This window comes from Hyperolius riggenbachi, chromosome 6 (assembly GCF_040937935.1).
Source record: "Hyperolius riggenbachi isolate aHypRig1 chromosome 6, aHypRig1.pri, whole genome shotgun sequence".
NCBI classification, from domain to species: Eukaryota; Metazoa; Chordata; class Amphibia; order Anura; family Hyperoliidae; genus Hyperolius; species Hyperolius riggenbachi.
Genome location: NC_090651.1, coordinates 60,289,097 through 60,307,363, shown reverse-complemented (window position 1 = coordinate 60,307,363; position 18,267 = coordinate 60,289,097). Strand labels below are relative to the sequence as shown.

General features: G+C 42.6%; 1 protein-coding gene across 3 annotated transcripts in view; it reads right to left on the bottom strand.

The window, feature by feature from the left end:
• Window positions 1-1,804: 1,804 nt before the first annotated feature.
• The window catches only part of LOC137520871 (FRAS1-related extracellular matrix protein 1-like), a 288,103-nt gene continuing 271,640 nt past the window's right edge, over window positions 1,805-18,267 (bottom strand). For all 3 annotated transcript variants that reach the window (XM_068239387.1, XM_068239388.1, XM_068239386.1), the window contains 4 exons: window positions 14,670-14,837; window positions 13,340-13,455; window positions 8,862-8,947; window positions 1,805-2,347 (listed from right to left, as the gene is read on the bottom strand). In XM_068239387.1, coding sequence (XP_068095488.1) covers window positions 2,136-2,347; window positions 8,862-8,947; window positions 13,340-13,455; window positions 14,670-14,837 — 582 coding nt within the window. In that variant the 3' untranslated portion in view covers window positions 1,805-2,135. The remainder of the gene's footprint in view (window positions 2,348-8,861; window positions 8,948-13,339; window positions 13,456-14,669; window positions 14,838-18,267) is intronic.

Here is an 18,267-nt window from a genome sequence, read left to right as displayed (position 1 = left end):
TTACCCAAACCAATAAATATACACTGAATGGGTTTTTTTTAATCAAAAACATGTTTGTCCACATTTTTCGCGCTGCATGTATACAGAAATTTTACTTTATTTGAAAAATGTCAGCACAGAAAGTTAAAAAAATCATTTTTTTGCCAAAATTCATGTCTTTTTTGATGAATATAATAAAAAGTAAAAGTCGCAGCAGCCATCAAATAGCACCAAAAGAAAGCTTTATTAGTGACAAGAAAAGGAGCCAAAATTCATTTAGGTGGTAGGTTGTATGAGCGAGCAATAAACCGTGAAAGCTGCAGTGGTCTGAATGGAAAAAAAGTGGTCGGTCCTTAAGGGGGTTAAAGCCCTAGGTCCTCAAGTGGTTAAAAGGCATTTCATTGATAATTTGTGAAAATATAATCAAAGAGAAAACTTACGAGCAAAAGTGAATTGAAGACCAATATTTAATACATATAGGCCAAGTTTATGTTCTTCAGGTTGAGCAAAACCTTATGCTGGATGCACACAGTGAGTTCCCGCACTCGATTTCCCGCTCGATTGCAGTCGATTCGTTTATTTCCAACATGTCCGATTTGCATTTCGATGGATCGTTAGGTCGATTCGCATGTAGAATATGCCAAATTGACCTAACGATCCATCAAAATGCAAATCGAACATGTTGGAAATAAACGTATCGACGGGAATCGAGAGGGAGTCAAAACTGACTTCCAATCAACGAAACAAGCTGATAACAATTATTTGATTGTCCATTGATCTAATGGTGGCCATACACACCCGATTTGACAAACAGATTCCGGTATCTATTTACTGTACACACAATGTAAATAGATTTTTGCTAGATTTCACCTTGAAATCTATAAAAAAAAATATCGATGAAGCTGCTCTGTAGGGCCAACTTCTGGGCCCCCAGGTCTCCCCCATCTATAATGTGCTCCTCCTCCTGCACCCATACAGAGTGTTGGTAACAAAGCAGGGGGGGTGCTTGGGGGGAGGGAGGACATCAGGACAGATGAGTAACCCTGAAGGCCCCCCCCCCATCCTCCATCATTCAGTCTCTGTCATTTTTGCTTTAGGTCAGGGGTCAGGAACCTTTTTTGGCTGAGAGAGCCATAAACACCACATATTTTAAAATGTAATTCTGTGACAGCCATATAATATGTTTCAAACTGGGACAGTGCTAGGCACAGCAGAGGGCTCATGTCCCTGTTTCCATGGTAATGTGTATACAGTTGATCTTTCGGGCAGCGGAAGTGTCAGACGCGTCTGCAGCTTCTCTTGGGTTTCAGCAACATCAGCAATTTTTCCCGAGAACCAGACAGGAGAAATACCGACTAACAGCTTGTATAATAAGCTATCTGACTTAGGGGTTGATTCACTTTGTAGGAGGAGATCCCTGCACTTTGGCCCAGGCTGCCTGTCAAGTGACAGGCAGCCTATTGGGCTATTCAAAGTGCAGGGATCTCCTCCTACAAAGTCACTGGACCTGTCAGGATCCAGGGTGAGACAAATGGAGTGGCCGTTAGTTTTGAAGTAGCGCGAGTAAGTTAGTAGTGCATGCTACAACAGTAGCGTGCCTTCGTTGTAAAATTTTACTTGCGCTGCCACACTAAGCTGCGTTGCTTGAGCAGTGTAACTTAGGGAATCAACCCCTAACTGTGAGTCAGATGTAGCCATCAAAAGGGCCACATCTGGCTCCCGAGCCATAGGTTCCCTACCCCTACTTTAGGTACTATAATCCATTATTGTTTACTTTGTGCACGTTTGTCTGATAACAACAGCAATAAAAAAAGACAACCAGGAACTCACTGGAGATATTTATTACCAAATTCTGTGTTTTGCCTGCAGTTTGTATCACTAACAGGGCTCCAGTTTGTCCCTTAACAACTCTCCAACACAAAAAGTAAAAAGTTTCCAGAGATTCATAAAATATAAAACGTGAATTGCTTGGAACGGAGCAGATTTATGAGTTTTCATAAAACGGGTATAAAAGTCCCAGAAATGATGGCATTAAATACGGGGCTTGTACTCTGTGATGGGTACAGCCCCCCAGGGATGGATAGTGAGCTTCCCATAATCCCTCCCTTTACTATCTGAAAAGGTTAAGTGCTGGCTCCATTTAGTTTCCTGCGTTGTCAGGATTTAGGAGTTTCTAGCGGAGCTGAACAGATGTATCTGTGCTTCTCTCGGCAGCTTCTCTCTCTCCATTCCTTCCTCCGCCAGGCCAAGACACAGCCTTCCTCCAGCGCTTCCAGAAATGATGACCGCGCCGGCCTGAACAGGCCGGGAGTCCAGAGTTGTCCATCAGCCCAGGACCATGGAGAGGGCCACCCTTCTGACCTCAAACCTGACAGGAGAAATACTTTGGTGAAATGAAATGCAGTTATGCACATGAAAAAACTCAATACAAGACACAGCGCCTGGCAAAACAAGATGCAAATCGCCGTATGCTGCTGTCTTATGTGTGTGTACATAATAGAACAACAAAAGTTTGCTTTCTACATAATAGAACAAAAGCTACATGGGGGGGGGGAGGGGAAGGTACAGCATGAACGCTAAAAAGGTAGGGGGCATAGGTGATGCGTACGTACAAAAAGGGCATCGGGGAAAAAAGGGCGCGGGGTGTAAACGATAATATTGTTTTGTATTTAGTGTACAAATAATGTTTTACAATTGTATAAATCATTAAATAATGTGTAAATCGGCAATAGTGAAAACGTTAATCTTCTCTGTTTCAAACGTGAAACTTAAAATAACGTTTATTAAAAAAACTATAATATAGGTTTAATCGTTATAATTGTATATTATTGTGATTAACTTTTATTTATGGTTTCTTCTTATAATAAAACCTGAAAATATTGTTTATAACGATGATATAAATATAACTATGTTCGTAATAAGTGCTGTAAAACATTAGTAAGTATTACTAAAATGTTACTAAAACTATACCTAACCCTACTCTCTCACACAGAACCCTCCCTGTACCTATCCCTAACCCCTAGACCCCCCTGGTGGTGCCTAAACCTAAGACCCCCCCTGGTGATGCCTAAACCTAAAGGCCCATACACACGTCGGATTTTTGCGAACGACCCGTCGTTTGAACGTTCCGTCGTTCGCACGTCAAATCCGGCGTGTGTACAGACTATTGTTCGGGTGATAAGACTGGTTTTCAGCGATCCGCCGGGCGGATCGCTGAAAACCAGTCTTATCACGGCGGATCGCTGAAAACCGTGCGAACGACGGAACGTTCAAACGACGGGTCGTTCGCAAAAATCCGACGTGTGTATGGGTCTTAAGACCCTCCCTGCTGGTGCCTAAACCTAAGACCCCCCCTGGTGGTGCCTAAACCTAAGACCTCCCCGGCTGGTGCCTAAACATAAGACACCCCTGGTGGTGCCTAAACCTAACCACCCCTAGTGTTTATTATGTGGATAATAATGTTTTACAAATAGTGACTGTAAAAAAATATATTGCAATTTACGTTACGTACTGATTGCTTTATTTTGTGAATAATAATGTTTTACAAACAGTAAGGGATAACACTTTAAATAACGTTTTAGTTAAATAGGATAAATATGTTTAGTATTTTTATAGACTTTATTTGTCACGGGTGCATTTTCTAAACGTAAATCATCACAAGCACAGTAAAAGTATAGTTTAAATAGTAGTTTATACAGTATAAAACATTAAAAAGCTCCAGGCGCCTTTTTTCCTGCTCGGCGCCCATTAAACGTTATTTATTATGGGAGTGAATGGCTGCGCCCTTTTTGTCCACTAGCTGCCTGCGCCTTTTTTTCCCCTTCCCATAGGGACGACACACTTATTATGTGAGACCACAGGAGAAACACAGGGATGACACAGAGGAGCAATACCTACAGTAGAAAGACACTACATTATTATTACTTTTTATTTATATAGCGTCAACATGTTCTGTAGTGCTGTACATAGTTCAAAAACAAGTAATGGGGAACATAGTTACATGAGAAATTCAAAACTTTATACAATCAGGACATCCAAAAATACAAGTACACAGTGGCGAATACCAGCCTGGGCACTATCTGCACAGAGTTTGTATGTTCTTCCCGTGTCTGTGTGGGTTTCCTTCGGGCACTCTAGTTTCCTCCCACATCCCAAAAACATGCAGATAAGTTAATTGGCTTCACCCTAACTTGGCCCAAGACTGCAATACACACACTACATGATACATACATAGACATATGACTATGTTAGAGATTAGATTGTGAGCCCCTCTGAGGGACATTTAAGACTATATACTCTGTATAGCGCTGAGAAAGATGTCGGCGTTATATAAATACTAAATAATAATTATAATAAAATACATACGTTGTTGATGTGTGGTTTGAGACATCACCAATACTGGGACAAGTTCATATGATACATCAGAATAAGAAACACTAGGAGGAGGTCCCTGCTCTTGCAAGCATACAATTGAAATAAAAGGTTCATTGTGGAGGGGAGCAAATTATTGTTGAGGAGACACAAGAAAAGGTGCTAATAAAAGGGACAAAGGCACCAAGTTATGTGAGGAGGCACGGAAAGGGTCATAGGCAAGTTCAGGGGGGATTACTGTGCCCAGAATTCCCCTTCAGACCAGGGCTGGTGCTGGGGACAGGCACAAGATGAGCCACCAGAATGTCTACAGGCATCCTGTAGCTCACAGCACTATGTTGCTGTCTGCACTATGTGTCGCCCCCTTTCTTTCTCAGCTATAGTTGACTGTGAATGTAGCATCAGCATGTGAACAGAGCATGGAACAGAGCATAGAGCCAGATAGAAGCACAACCCTTTGCCCCAGCTGTGAGCTAGTAAATAAGGAAGTCAGGACCTTGTAGAGGGCTTCACTTCATTACAGATGTTGGCTGTCCTCATTATTATCTGTTTTTACTGAATATGCTGCAGAGGCCATTGGACACATATAACAATGCTTACAATTAGCCCACTTCTGAAGTGATAGGAGAAGAAGCACAAAATAAGCCAGCTGAATACTTCCTGGTCTCTGGCTACTCATATGATAGCCCTCTTAAATATAATTAAATACCTGTATTTCTCACTATAGTGTGTGCCTCGCTCTCTTCCATGTCTTTCTCATGCTCTCTCATATCCTTTCTCCCCATTTACCTCCTGTCTCCCCTCCACAGTGCAATCTGTCTGTGTATATTCTCAATATCACTGGCGTAACAATAGGGAATGCATCTGCGGAGGGGGGGGGGGTTTGAGGGGCTGGAGGGGTCGGAGCATTATAGGAAAGCATGGCCACACATCGGCGGGCTCTGCCCTCCAGCATCAATCATCAGTGGCAGCAGGCGGCGGGCAGGAACACATACCTCCATCCACGCGCCGGAGCTTCCGATCTCTAAGTGTTTGACACTACTTCCTGTCTAAACAGGAGGTAGCGTGAGGCATTTAAAGATGGACCTCCGCGGTGGATGGAGGTATGTGTGCCTGCCCGCCACCTGAGCGGGGGAAGGGGGGCATCCAAATTTTTGCAGGGGGGACTGGTGATTTCTAGTTAAGCCCCTGCTCAGTATGGCCCTGCAAAATAGAATATTGCAAGGCTGGTCAGGTATCTCTCCCGTTTCTGTGTTGCCTCCCATCCCCTCTGTTCTGTGCTTCTCGCTCTCTATGTCCTGTGTATGTCTCTGTCTATATCCTCCATTCCTGTCTCTCATTCTACTCCTCTCTCCCACTTCCCCACAGACACACTCACATACCCATGTCTCTTCCCTCTTTCTCGTCTCTCAATTTCCCCTCTTTCTACATTTCCTTCACTCTCTTGATTGAATCTAAACTTTATTCCTATTATTACATTTATATATTTCATATTTTACAATGTTAATCTCTGAATGAAACAGGATAAAAAGGACCAGTGTGGTTTGAGATACAAAACATGTTTTTCTTATGAAATCTTTATAGTATGTGTGACTAGGGGGAGGCATGGGTGTGGTTAGAGGTGTGGCAGGGGTGTGACTTATGTGTCCCTCTTTCTGATCTCAAAAAGTTGGGAGGTATGATATTACATGGGGGGAGACCTGGGGGGTCGGAAGGCAGCGGCAGCTCCACAGATTACCAATAGGTTTTATGCTGGAATCTATTGGAAATCTGTCTGCGGTGTGTGGCAGGTATTAGATAGAGGGATATATCAGATGGTCATCTGAAAATGTATGGCAACCTTTTCGCCTTCTTGGTGCAGATATCACTCAAGCAATCTATCAAAGGGCAAAACGTTGCGCTTCATCCTGTCACAAACAACAAAAGTGGAACTTCAAACCTAAAACTATTCTTTTTTTGTTATTTTGGAATGGTTGAAAGCTCAGTTAAGTTTAAATTGCTGTTTGTGCCTCTGTGTAAGAGGCGTACGTACAAAAAGGGCGCCTGGACAAAAAGGGCGCGGGGTGTAAACTCTAAATAATAATTAATCATTAATAGGGTTTATAAATATAGTGTGCTATATTTCGTTTACAAATAATGTTTAACAAAATTATAAATCATTAAATAATGTTTATGAAATCGGAAATTGTGAAAACGTTAATCTTCCCTGTTTCAAAAGTTAAACTTATAATTACGTTTATAAAAAAACCAATAATATATGTTTAATTGTTATAATTGTATATTATTGTGAATAACCGTCATTTATGGTTTGTTGTTATAATAAAATTTGAAAATATTGTTTATAAAGATGATATAAATATAACTACGTTCGTAATAAATGTTGTAATACATTAGTAATTATTACTAAAATTTTACTAAAACTATACCTAAGCCTACTCTTACACAGAACCCTACCTGTACCTATCCCTAACCCCTAGACTCCCCTGTTGGTGCCTAAACCTAAGACCCCCCTGTTGGTGCCTAAACCTAAGACCTCCCTGTTGGTGCCTAAACCTAAGACCCCCCTGTTGGTGCCTAAACCTAAGACCCCCCTGTTGGTGCCTAAACCTAAGACCCCCCTGTTGGTGCCTAAACCTAAGACCCCCCTGTTGGTGCCTAAACCTAAGACCCCCCTGTTGGTGCCTAAACCTAAGACCCCCCTGTTGGTGCCTAAACCTAAGACCCCCCTGTTGGTGCCTAAACCTAAGACCCCCCTGTTGGTGCCTAAACCTAAGACCCCCCTGTTGGTGCCTAAACCTAAGACCCCCCTGTTGGTGCCTAAACCTAAGACCCCCCTGTTGGTGCCTAAACCTAAGACCCCCCTATTGGTGCCTAAACCTAAGACCCCCCTGTTGGTGCCTAAACCTAAGACCCCCCTTTATTATGTGGATAATAATGTTTTACTAATTGTGGATTCAAAAAAAATTTTGCAATTTACGTTACGTACTGATCGCTTTATTTTGTGAATAATAATGTTTTACAAACAGTAAGAGATAAAACTTTAAATAATGTTTTAATTATTTAAATAAGATAAATATGTTTATTATTTTCATAAACGTTATTCGGCACGGGTGCATTTTATAAACGTAAATCACCACAAGTTCAGTTATAAATCATTAAACATCGCCGGGCGCCGTTTGTAAACTTTATTTAGCTCCTGGCGCCGTTTATAAACTTTATTTAGCTCCGGCGCCCTTTTTTCCTACTCGGCGCCCATTAAACGCTATTTATTATGGGAGTGAATGGCGGCGCCCTTTTTGTCCACTAGCGGCATGCGCCCTTTTTTCCCAGCTCCGTGTAAGAGATTGTTTCACTCCTTGCTCCTGGTGGCATCGCAAAAATGAAGGAAGCTGTGAGGCAGAGCCAGAGACAGCAACTGGCAGAGCTCTTTGCCCTTCTATTGAAAACTAAAAACTGTTTTTTTTTTGTCTTTTTTAGTTTTCCTTTCAGCAATCCTAAAGTGCTACAATGCAGCTGCCATGTGTAATTGTGAATGCAAGATATCACACGAAGATTTACATGTGATGCATAAAAGCCTGATCGCATGTGATATGCAGCTCAAATCAACTCATTCGTTTGTATGTCATCTAGTTGCGTGCGGAAAGTTTCACGTTGCCCCAGCAAGGCAATTTTAAGTTGTCTATACACTTAATTTTGGTATTATGCTTTTACGCTTGTAAATAATATTACAACTGTAACAGGGGAAAAAAATATTAATACTTTTTGCATAAAAGTCTTTGGAACTAGCAGTAAAGTTTGGTGCGGTGATGTGTGTATAATAAGGCCTTGTACATACATCTAAGCGCAGATGGGCGTGCGATTGGAACGCAACGCCTGCGAACGTACGTCATCTGCGCTGCTGTGCATTGCGCTGTTGATCCCATTCCCTACAGTGAATGGGTCAGCGCTGCGCTTTGCCAAAATATATGTGCAGCATTGCAATAGCGCTTTGCACTGTTGTGCAGCGCATGTAGTCTGAACATCAGACAGTGCAGTGTACGCACTTCTGATGTTACTACGTTTTGCACACCATACGCGTTTCTGAAATGTGCACAGCAACGTGTATAGTGTGAATAAGGCACCTAGCCAGGTTTTATAGCATAACGCTGGTTTGTGCATCAGCCTGTACATCTCACCTCTATAACCATAGATTTTTCGGTTTGGAGATAAGTTGTTAGACAATTAATGTGTGGAATAGATGAGAGAGAGGAGTCAGATATTAATCATAAGCAAAGTTACAGGTGCGTTACTTTTATTGCTAAATCAGGCATAGAAGTGGATAGGGATTGGTGGAAAACTAGTGGCTTTATTCATGTTGAATTTTAGGAAGTAGTTTATAGATAACATTAAAAAAATATCTGAGGAAAAACTCAGGTGAAATGGTTACCAAAACATCTTTGCATAATCATGACTCTGTTCCTTGACCATCCGGGAGTTCTGAATGTGAAGCCCAAGTATTATTGAAATCTTACCAATCCAAAATGGCTTCCCTTTGGACAACTTCCAGAGCCATCCCATCACTGACTGAGACTGTACACTTGTCAAATGACCGTTTGGCCTGAAATATAGACAGCACAGCTGCATTAGGCTTTTTGGCATGGTACTCAATAGTTTAAAGAAACATGAAAGGCAACATTTTATGAGTGATATGGTTGTGGTGTATAAGCATGACAGTCACACAATTAGTTTTTGTAAAGGGAAATAAAGATAGCTACCTTAATGTTCTTCTCGTCACCATTTCCTTTTATCAAAACGTTAAAACCAAACACAGAACATTTATATCACACTTTTCTCCTGGCGGACTCAAAGAGCCAGAGCTGCAGCCACTGGGGCACGATCTATAGGCAGTAGCAGTGTTAGGGAGACTTGCCCAAGGTCTCCTTACTGAATAGGTGCTGGCTTACTGAACAGGCAGAGCCGAGATTAAAACCCAGGTCTCCTGTGTCAGAGGCGGTGCCCTTAACCAATACACTATCCAGCCACCACTGAACATTCGGTTCTTTGGTTATGCAATTCTTAAGTTCCCACTAAACTCTGTAATGTTTCAGTCTGAACGTGACAGTGGAGGACATGGACACTGAAGGTTAGATTTGTAACCAGTGGTTGCTCTGAGCGTGCATGTTTCCAGGGGGATAACTACAGTGGAGCTGCTCCATGACTGCAGGGGGGCCCAGAGGTGTGGGGGCCCCAACTACTAACTTTCCCTCCCTCCAATACTTCAGATCAGGTGCTTTTGTGGCTAGGGATGTGAAGCTCATGATAACCATGCTTGTTTTAGGACCCTTGTAAGATGTGCCCCAGACTGTGAGGGTCACCAAGGGGAGACAAGAGAAGGGGTGTGGACATTAAGGAGGCCTCATCCATGTTTTGCTGGGGGGCCCCATGATTTGTAGTTATGCCACTGCATATTTCCCATAAAACTCATGGAGGCAGTTAACAGTATGTATTAAAGGAAACCTATAGCCAAACAAAAAACAAAGTGTTTAAAGTAGATCCGAGATGAAAAAGTAACTATAACAAATAACTTGTCCATATATCTTATCTAAGTTTAGATAATTTACACAGCAAATCTACCTGCAAAGAGCTCTAAAAGTTTATGATTATTTATTCCTACGATATAATGAGGGCAGCCATGTTCTGTTTGTCACATTGTCACAGGCTGAGGGCTGGAGATGCTACCAGCTTGCCTGTGTGTAAATTCTGTGCCCTCTCCTCCTCTCTCCTCCCCTCTTCCTCTGAAATCAATAGCTAGTAACCTCCTCCTGATCCTCCTGCCTAGACTGAGCTCCCATAAGCCCTTGCTACAGTGCCAAGGCACAAAAGGAGCTCTGGGCGAGGCTTGTTTAGTTTATAGGGAATTAGAGTATTAAAACAAAACAAAAAAGTATTGGGCTTGAGGAATGCCCTATAAACTATATGAAATGAACACAATTATGTAATGAGTAAAAGTTTATCTCGGATCCACTTCAACTTATCTGGGGCTACCACCGGCCTTCTGCAGCTGCCTTGTGCCCGCGCCGAGACAAACCAATCCTCCGGTCCCCTGCTGCGGCTGAGTTTTGATTTCGGCCCCTGCATCCTCAATCACGCTTCTGTCGCCGGGAGTGCCCTGCCCATGTGTGGTATGACAAAATCTCGTACTGGCAAAGGAAGCGTGATCAAGCGTGGGCACAGGGCGGCTGCAGGAAAAGCCCCAGTTAAGTTAAACTTTTTTATTGGCTGGCTTTTGGTTCACTTGTAAGGGAACCTGTACTGAGTAAAATTATTTAAAATAAACACATGAGGTAACTTCAAATGGACATTACATAGTTACCTTGCCATCAGTTCCTCTCAGAAGCTCACCATTTTCTTCTGACAATGATCCCTTCCAGTTCTGACAACAATTTTGTCAGAACTGAAATATATCAGTTGCTGTCAGTTATTTATCAGTTGCTGTCAGTTATAGCTGAGAGGACAACTGCTGTGCCAAGTAATGTCTATGTTTCCCTATGGCTCAAGTGGGCGATGTTACAGTTTAAGGCCCAGTGCACACCGGGCGGATCCGCCGGCCGCATCCGCCTGAAAATCCACGTTGCTAATGTAATTGAATGGGCTGGTGCACACCGGCGGTTTGAGGTTTTTAGCAAACCGCAAACATGCCTCTTGCTGCACGTTTGCGGTTTGCTAAAAACCTCAAACCGCCGGTGTGCACCAGCTCATTCAATTACACTAGCCACGCGGATGCTCAGGCGGATGCGGCCGGCGGATCGCATGCAAATCGGCTCGGTGTGCACTTGCCCAAATCTCTGTCATCCGCACCCAAAACCGCTAGCGTTTTGTGGATCTGCTAGCGGTTTTGGTGTGCACTGGGCCTTTCAGTGTGCTGACCAGAAAGCTGTTATGGGGTAATGGCCATTTTCAAAATGGAGGACAGAGAATTCCCTTGATCACAGCGGACAAACAGGACGCGGGAAAGGAGAGTATGACTAGTGTATGTTTATTTTGACTTTTCATTTTCAGTTCAGGTTTTCTTTAAGGGTTCACTGTCTCAAATGACCTTGCCCCAGTGGCTAATCTCAGCATGCTGGCACTTACGGCTAATACGCATGGCATACATTTGTCTGTTACGACAAACAGACAAGAGACAACTGCGTACATTTAGAAGCGACAATTCAAGCTCGCGACAATTGTACACATGCAAGGTGAAGACACGGTGGAAGCTGCCTGCCACGGACTACTTAGAGCCATTCCCCTCACCGGATGTTTCCTTAGACATCTGTTGGTAGCCACTCTGCTGTCTGTAGAAGACTGTTGTACACACAGCAGGACAACAACAGACTAGGCAAGTCAGTTTGCGTGGCAAAAGCCGCGAGCAATTCAACAGTTTAATTGCTCAGGCAAGGCTTTGTCTGCGGACTATCTTTGTCACTTAGAGTATACACACCTGCGAACTGTTGGACGACACGGGTCTGTACAGACATTTGTACGCCGTGTGTATGGACCTTAACACTGTTGTCTTGCACACCAGAACATCTCTGTGCCGGGTGAAACTGAGAGGATGACTGACTCAAATGACTATTTACAACCATTCAGTTCATTTGGTGCTCAGGAAGACATTATCATTTCAGTCGTACAGGAGCAGGGCCATTTGGTTGGAATTCAGATGACATGTTTATGGGGTAAATGTGTAAAAAAAAAAAAAAGCTTGTAAACACCACACAAGCTAAGGTAGGATACATAAACACCATGCAGTTTTCAAGGTTATTGACCTAAAAGTGAATCTGAACTAGCCAGAGAACAAAAAGTTAGGTATTTACCTAGGTGGAGGAAAGCCTCTGGATATCCCAGAGGCTTCCTATGCCCTCCTCATCCCTGCCATTGCCGGGCTTGGACCCTCTGAACATATCCAACAAGAACTTTTCCTATATGTCTTTGTGGCTGTGCTGACTGCCATGTACAAGCAAGGCTGTACTGTGCTTACGTGATAACGACTGTGCCTGGGCAATAAGCCAAAGCCACTCATCCCCAGAGTGGAGCCGCAGTACTACTCGTTCAAGAAGGGGACGGGCAGCCTAAGTGTCAAGGAGAACATAGGAAGCCTCTGGACTTATTAGGTAAGTTTCATATTTTTGTTCCCTGGCCAGTAAAGGTTTGCATTGAAGTGAATTTTTAGGTAAAAAAAAAAAAAAACTGATGATATAAACAATTTTCTATATCCTGCTACTCCTAAAAATGACTTTTTAGATATCTCACCATTTTTTTTATGTTTAAAAACGTAAAAAGTAGATTTAATGTTTTTTTTTTGTCTCTGCTCAATGACACAGACTTTCAAGTGCCTGAGAGCTAAAATATATGAACTATTGCCTTTTTATCTATCCCCTGCTCTCAGAAGCTTTTTTTTTCCTGGCAAGAGTTTTAGGTCTCCAATTCCTTATCAGTGAGGATCATGCTACAGCAGACTAGGCCCTGACTGGAGAGAAACTGTCATTTGCATGCCTGACTGTTAACTCTTTCAGGCACAAAAAGAACAAAAAAAGAACACAGCGTTGTTGTTTGTGTGCTTGACACTGTACATACACATATCCATCTCATCATGTCACATGTCACCTTGGATACACTTTAACCTCTTCCTGCAAAATGGACATTTTAAAAAGTCATTTTTTTGCACTTTTAAAACAACCTGTTCACATGCATGCACACGGCCACTTCCTACCACCTATAGGTGTGTACACACTTCCAATTTTGACTGGCCAATTTTACCACATCTATGTAGTATGAAGGTCAACAGATTTTGAATATGATGAGTAGATTGTGTAGGTAAGCTCGTATATACTACATGAAAGTGATAAAATGGACCAATTAAGATTGGATGTGTATATGCCCCCAGAATACCGAACTGTCAGAACACTTATGCTAACTGATACGTCGGTAGATCAGGCTAACAGATGACATAGGTGTAAGTATGTCTTACTTTTGTGCGCAGTCCTGTTCAGCCTCCTCCCAGGAGACCTTCTTATGGGTACTCATGTAGTAACAGTATTCCTGATAACGTGTCCAACCTGCAGGACATTTCTTTTGCTTTTCCTCCTAAAGAACAGCATAAGATGAATTGCTAGTCAGCATTACGCCAGAAATGTTTTTTACAAAGACTAGGTGAATCAATCACATTTGCTAGCATAAAATCATTGCGTTCCAGTGGATATAGCTCAGCTAACTTTAGGAAACATTTGTAAATATGGATAAAGTTGGAGTGTTCAAAATGTTTTTTTTAAAAGGTCTTCACATCATTCTCTGATGTCAGATCATATCGCACTGCAGACTGACTCCCATAACAGAGAAAGCTCTTCCTCCTACTGTCACTCTAATACATTCATTCATAGGATACCGCTACGTGTGCAGTAACTGCTCTTTTGTTTAGCAGCCAAAGCTCAGATACAAAATCACTTACTTAAGAAGAGGGAAGCTTCTGTATCCTAATGAGGCTTCCCTCTACTGTCCTGTGGTTCCTTGTCGCCAAACACAGACCACTTATTAGGATCCAGATGATGGTCCCACGGGATGGAGGTTGAACTGTAGTACATAGGCAATGTTGTTCATTGTGGTTTTGGAGAAGTTGCCCTAAAGTGTATCTTATTTTAGTTGGAGAGCACATTGATCCCAGAAATAATTTACTATATCCTTCGAATATAAGTCGACCTTGTGTATATGTCGACTCCAATATTCAACCCTCTTAAGCTGGAATTTGTTAATGACTCAAGTATAGGTCTACCCAACAAAGTTAATGGCTGCACTTGGGGACCAGGAAGAATTAACAGCTGCACTTGGAGACCAGGAGGGGTGAATAACTGCACTGTATACAGTATTGCAGCCATGAATCCCTCCTGTTTCTTAAGTGCAGCCAATACCTCCTCTAGGCCTCCAAGTGCTGCAATTATTCACTACCCTTCCTGCAGTCAAGTATTTTTCCTTCTGCTCCTTTCCTTGTTAATTGCTGTGGCCATGACATGCAGACCTGTGGTTTTTTGGCATTTCCTGTATCAAGAAAGTGTCACTCACCAATGGGGAAATTGCAGCAAATGGGAAAGCCACTAATAGTCGACCTCTATACTTTTATTTAGAGAGTCAGACCTAAATTTCTAGAATTATATTCAACTATATATGATACCTTCATGTTAAAAGTAGACCTGTGCAGAAATGCTCCTGTTAGCCCAGGTCTGTGTATGGTGATATGACTACTGCACTTGGTCATATGACATTTGGTCATAGTTCTCCTTTCATAGTGTTTTGTATATTTCCCATACCTGCTGCTCCCCATGGCTTGGCTGACGAGATAAATCTGGTGGAGCAGAGTCACGCTGGGGGCGCTCTGGAGCATCTGCAGGGAGACTGGGGGGAGCGCCAACCAACCACACTTGTCCTCTCCTGCCCGGTTGCTGGTGTGCTCCATTCATTGCCATTATCCCATGAAGCTACATAGAAAACAAAGAAAAAAAATTACCAATTGGAAAACGGAAATACAATATTTTACTTCCTGAGAAGAACCATTTAATCTGCCAGAATTTTATGAAAGCCCAACTTCAGCCTCACATTTTTTACTGCATGTGATAGTGCATATGCATTAAAATGTACTTGAGATGAATGAGTCAAAAGGATTTACTGGGGATTCCTCCAACCCCTTGTAGTCCTCGCTGTCCTCCTGGTCATCTCGGTTTCTCCGCTGTCAGCCCGCACACCTTACTTTATGCGGGTTGGGTGCATAACCAAGGTGCAAAGTAGAACACCTAATACAAGTAGCAAAGTCCAAAATCAGTTAGCACACAAAAGTAGATTTGCAGGAGTAGTCAACACATCATTTTACGATTGTTTCGGGACCACAGAGGGTCCCCTTCATCAGAAAGTGCAGACACAGGTCTACACTTTCTATGTCGGCACTTTCTGATGGAACGGGATCCTTCGTGGCCCCGAAACAATTTTCAAATGATGTGTTGACTTGCATTAAGGATTATATTCTCCTGCAAACCTACTTCTTTGTGCTAACCGATCTTGGATTTTGCTACTTGTACTAGGTGTTTTGCTTTGCACCTTGGTTATGCACCCAAACCGTATACAGTAAGGTGTGCCACTTCCAAACTCCCTACTACTTTTCTCTTGCCTGCAAAGATGACTCTGATTAGTATCCTGCTTTCAGCTTTTTACTTGACTCGAGGTTACTTTAGGTGGACCATTAAGAAAGAAACCATCCTCAGCTGAGTTCTTTCTTAAGAATTGCCAAAAAATATACTTTAAAAAGTTGGCAAGCGGCAATACAAAGAAAGGAATTACCTCTAAGAGCTTCATCATCCCAATTATTGAATTATTGGAGACCTAAATTTGCTTTTTTCCACTCCCCCCTATAAGGGTCTTAATCTCATCAGAGAGCCCCTGTCATCTTCATCAGTCTGCGCTAATTAAATCGGCAGCCGAGGCCCGGGCACTCTTAAGAGGGAATGTCAACTCCGGCCTCAATTTATATCAAGCACTCACCAAACCTGAAGCCGGGTAATTAGATAATTACATTTGAGCAATAATCCATACACGTTTTTCATTTGCTGGGAAGAAGACTATCAATTAAGAATGAGTTATACCTTCTCATTTATTCCTAGCTTTATTAATGCTTGTAGCCCCCCCCCCCCTCTTTCGTTTTCAGAAAGTTAAAGGGAAACTCTGCTTCTGTTGACAGAAAAGTTGTCCTCCCAGGTTAGCTCTGTGCATTTCATGCACAGGTGTAACTGCCACTCATGAATCATCACGGAGGCCGGGATTTACATCACAGGAGCCTATAGGCACAGATGTCCTGGCACCCTACACTGCACCTTCCATGAACCTACAAAGCCTCGCCAAACCTCACCGCAAGCGTGCTGGCTGGCCCAGCTGTCACTTCTCCCTTACTTCCCTTGAAATAGGCAGCTACAGGTGCCCCTTTGTATAAGGGTATTATGAAGCCAGAGATACCCCCAGTATTATGTAGCTAGAGGTGCCCAGACTGAAGGGAGATCTCGTCAGTGGAATACCAACACCCGGGCAAGTAACCTCTCATTTACACTCTAATCGGGACTCTTCATAGGGAGGGAAAGATGGAGGCACTTGGGGAGGGGAGTGAGCTGCCTCTCCATCATCAGGCGCTTGTAGGCATGTGGCTACAGTCCCTTATGGTAAATACGGCCCATGGTAAGATTTAAACTTTTAATGGGACCCTTAGCTGTAGCAGAATACCTCTCATGTCCTTTGCATGGATATGAGTGGATAGGGCTTTCTCACACAGCATCTAATATCATACAAAGCTCCCAACCGTCCTTTTCTTGAATGAACAGCCCCTCTGTACCTCTTTCCCCCTCAATTGTCCCTCTTTCAGGACTGATGTACAGATCTGTGTAAATATATGTATTTTTCTACTGGAAAATGTATTTAATTGAATCAAAAATTTATTCCCATCCTTTAAATTTATATATTTCTTAATTTTAAATGTTAATATGAAAAAAAACCTAATGATGGTAGAATGGACCAGTGTGGTTTGAATACTAAAATTACATATTTTGCTTATGAACTTTTAGTGGTATGCATGGCTAGGGGTGTGGCAGGGGCGTGCTTAGAGGTATAGCAGGGGCGTGTCTTAAAGTGTCCCTCTTTCTCATCTCAAAAAGTTGGGAGGTATAAACATATAGTGCATATAACAGATAGGCGTAGAAGTTTATAGCCACTTCTCCCCAAAACACGAGAGCACAGACACAGAGGCCAAGATGCGATTCACTTTTCCTCCTTAGTTTTCTCCAAGTTGCTATTTTTAAACTTGCCAATAAAATGCCTTTTAAGCCACCAGAAAGGAAGAAAATACTCAAACAATTTTGATAGTACTTTTCAACTACTTTTTGGTACTTTTTTAGTTGAAAAGTGCTGGGAACTTATTTTAAATGGAAAATGAAAAATTATCTCCTAGGAGAAAACTCAGGTGAAAAAGTGATGGGCCTGAAGTCTGCAGGGAAACAGTGATGGAAAGAGTATGTTCTAGTGCAGGCTTTCTCAACCAAGGTTCCCTGAAACCTCAGGGTTCCTGGAGTACTCTGCAGGGGTTCCTTGGCATTTTCCCCCATCGTGGGAGAAGTATAATAGAGCACATTATAATCCAAATATCACAATAATAATGAGCACATTAATAAAAAGCAATAGAATTGAGAGACACTATGAGGGACAGTGTAATAGGGGGTAGTGCAATAAACAACCACACCTACTTTGAAAGACCATGCCTCCAGCAAAATAAGTGCAGGGGTTCCTCATGATCCAAACATTATTTGCAGGGTTCCTTCAGGGAAAAAAGGTTGAGAAATGCTGTTCTAGGTACTGCTGGAAATAGTAAAACTTCTCTTGCAGAGAGCAGTGAAGTCACTTCACAAGTGAGGAACTCCATACTATTTAATGGGGCATACAGTAAAGATGCAGCTGTAGTAACACTCTACAGCTCTCAGTATTCACTTATTACCCTAATTCCTAAACACCATGTGCCTCCCGCACCCCCTCCATGATTCCACCACTGGACTTAAAGTGTACCTGAGACATTAACAAAAAAAAAAAGTATACATACCCGGGGCTTCCTTCAGCCCCTTTCAGGCCATTGGCTACCTTGCCATCCTCCTGGACCCACTTGATCCTCAGCTAACTGATTCTGTAAAATTCTGTGAACGCTCCTGGTGATGGGAGCGCAGTGGGGGCAGGAATTAATAGACTGGCTAGCGGAGGATCGAGGAGGCCCAGGAAGATGGCGAGGGAGCCATCAGTCCAGAGGAGGCTGGAGGAAGTCCCAGGTACGAATACATTATTTTTGTTCTTGTCTCGGGTTTCCTTTAAAGCAGACCCAAACTCTTGCAC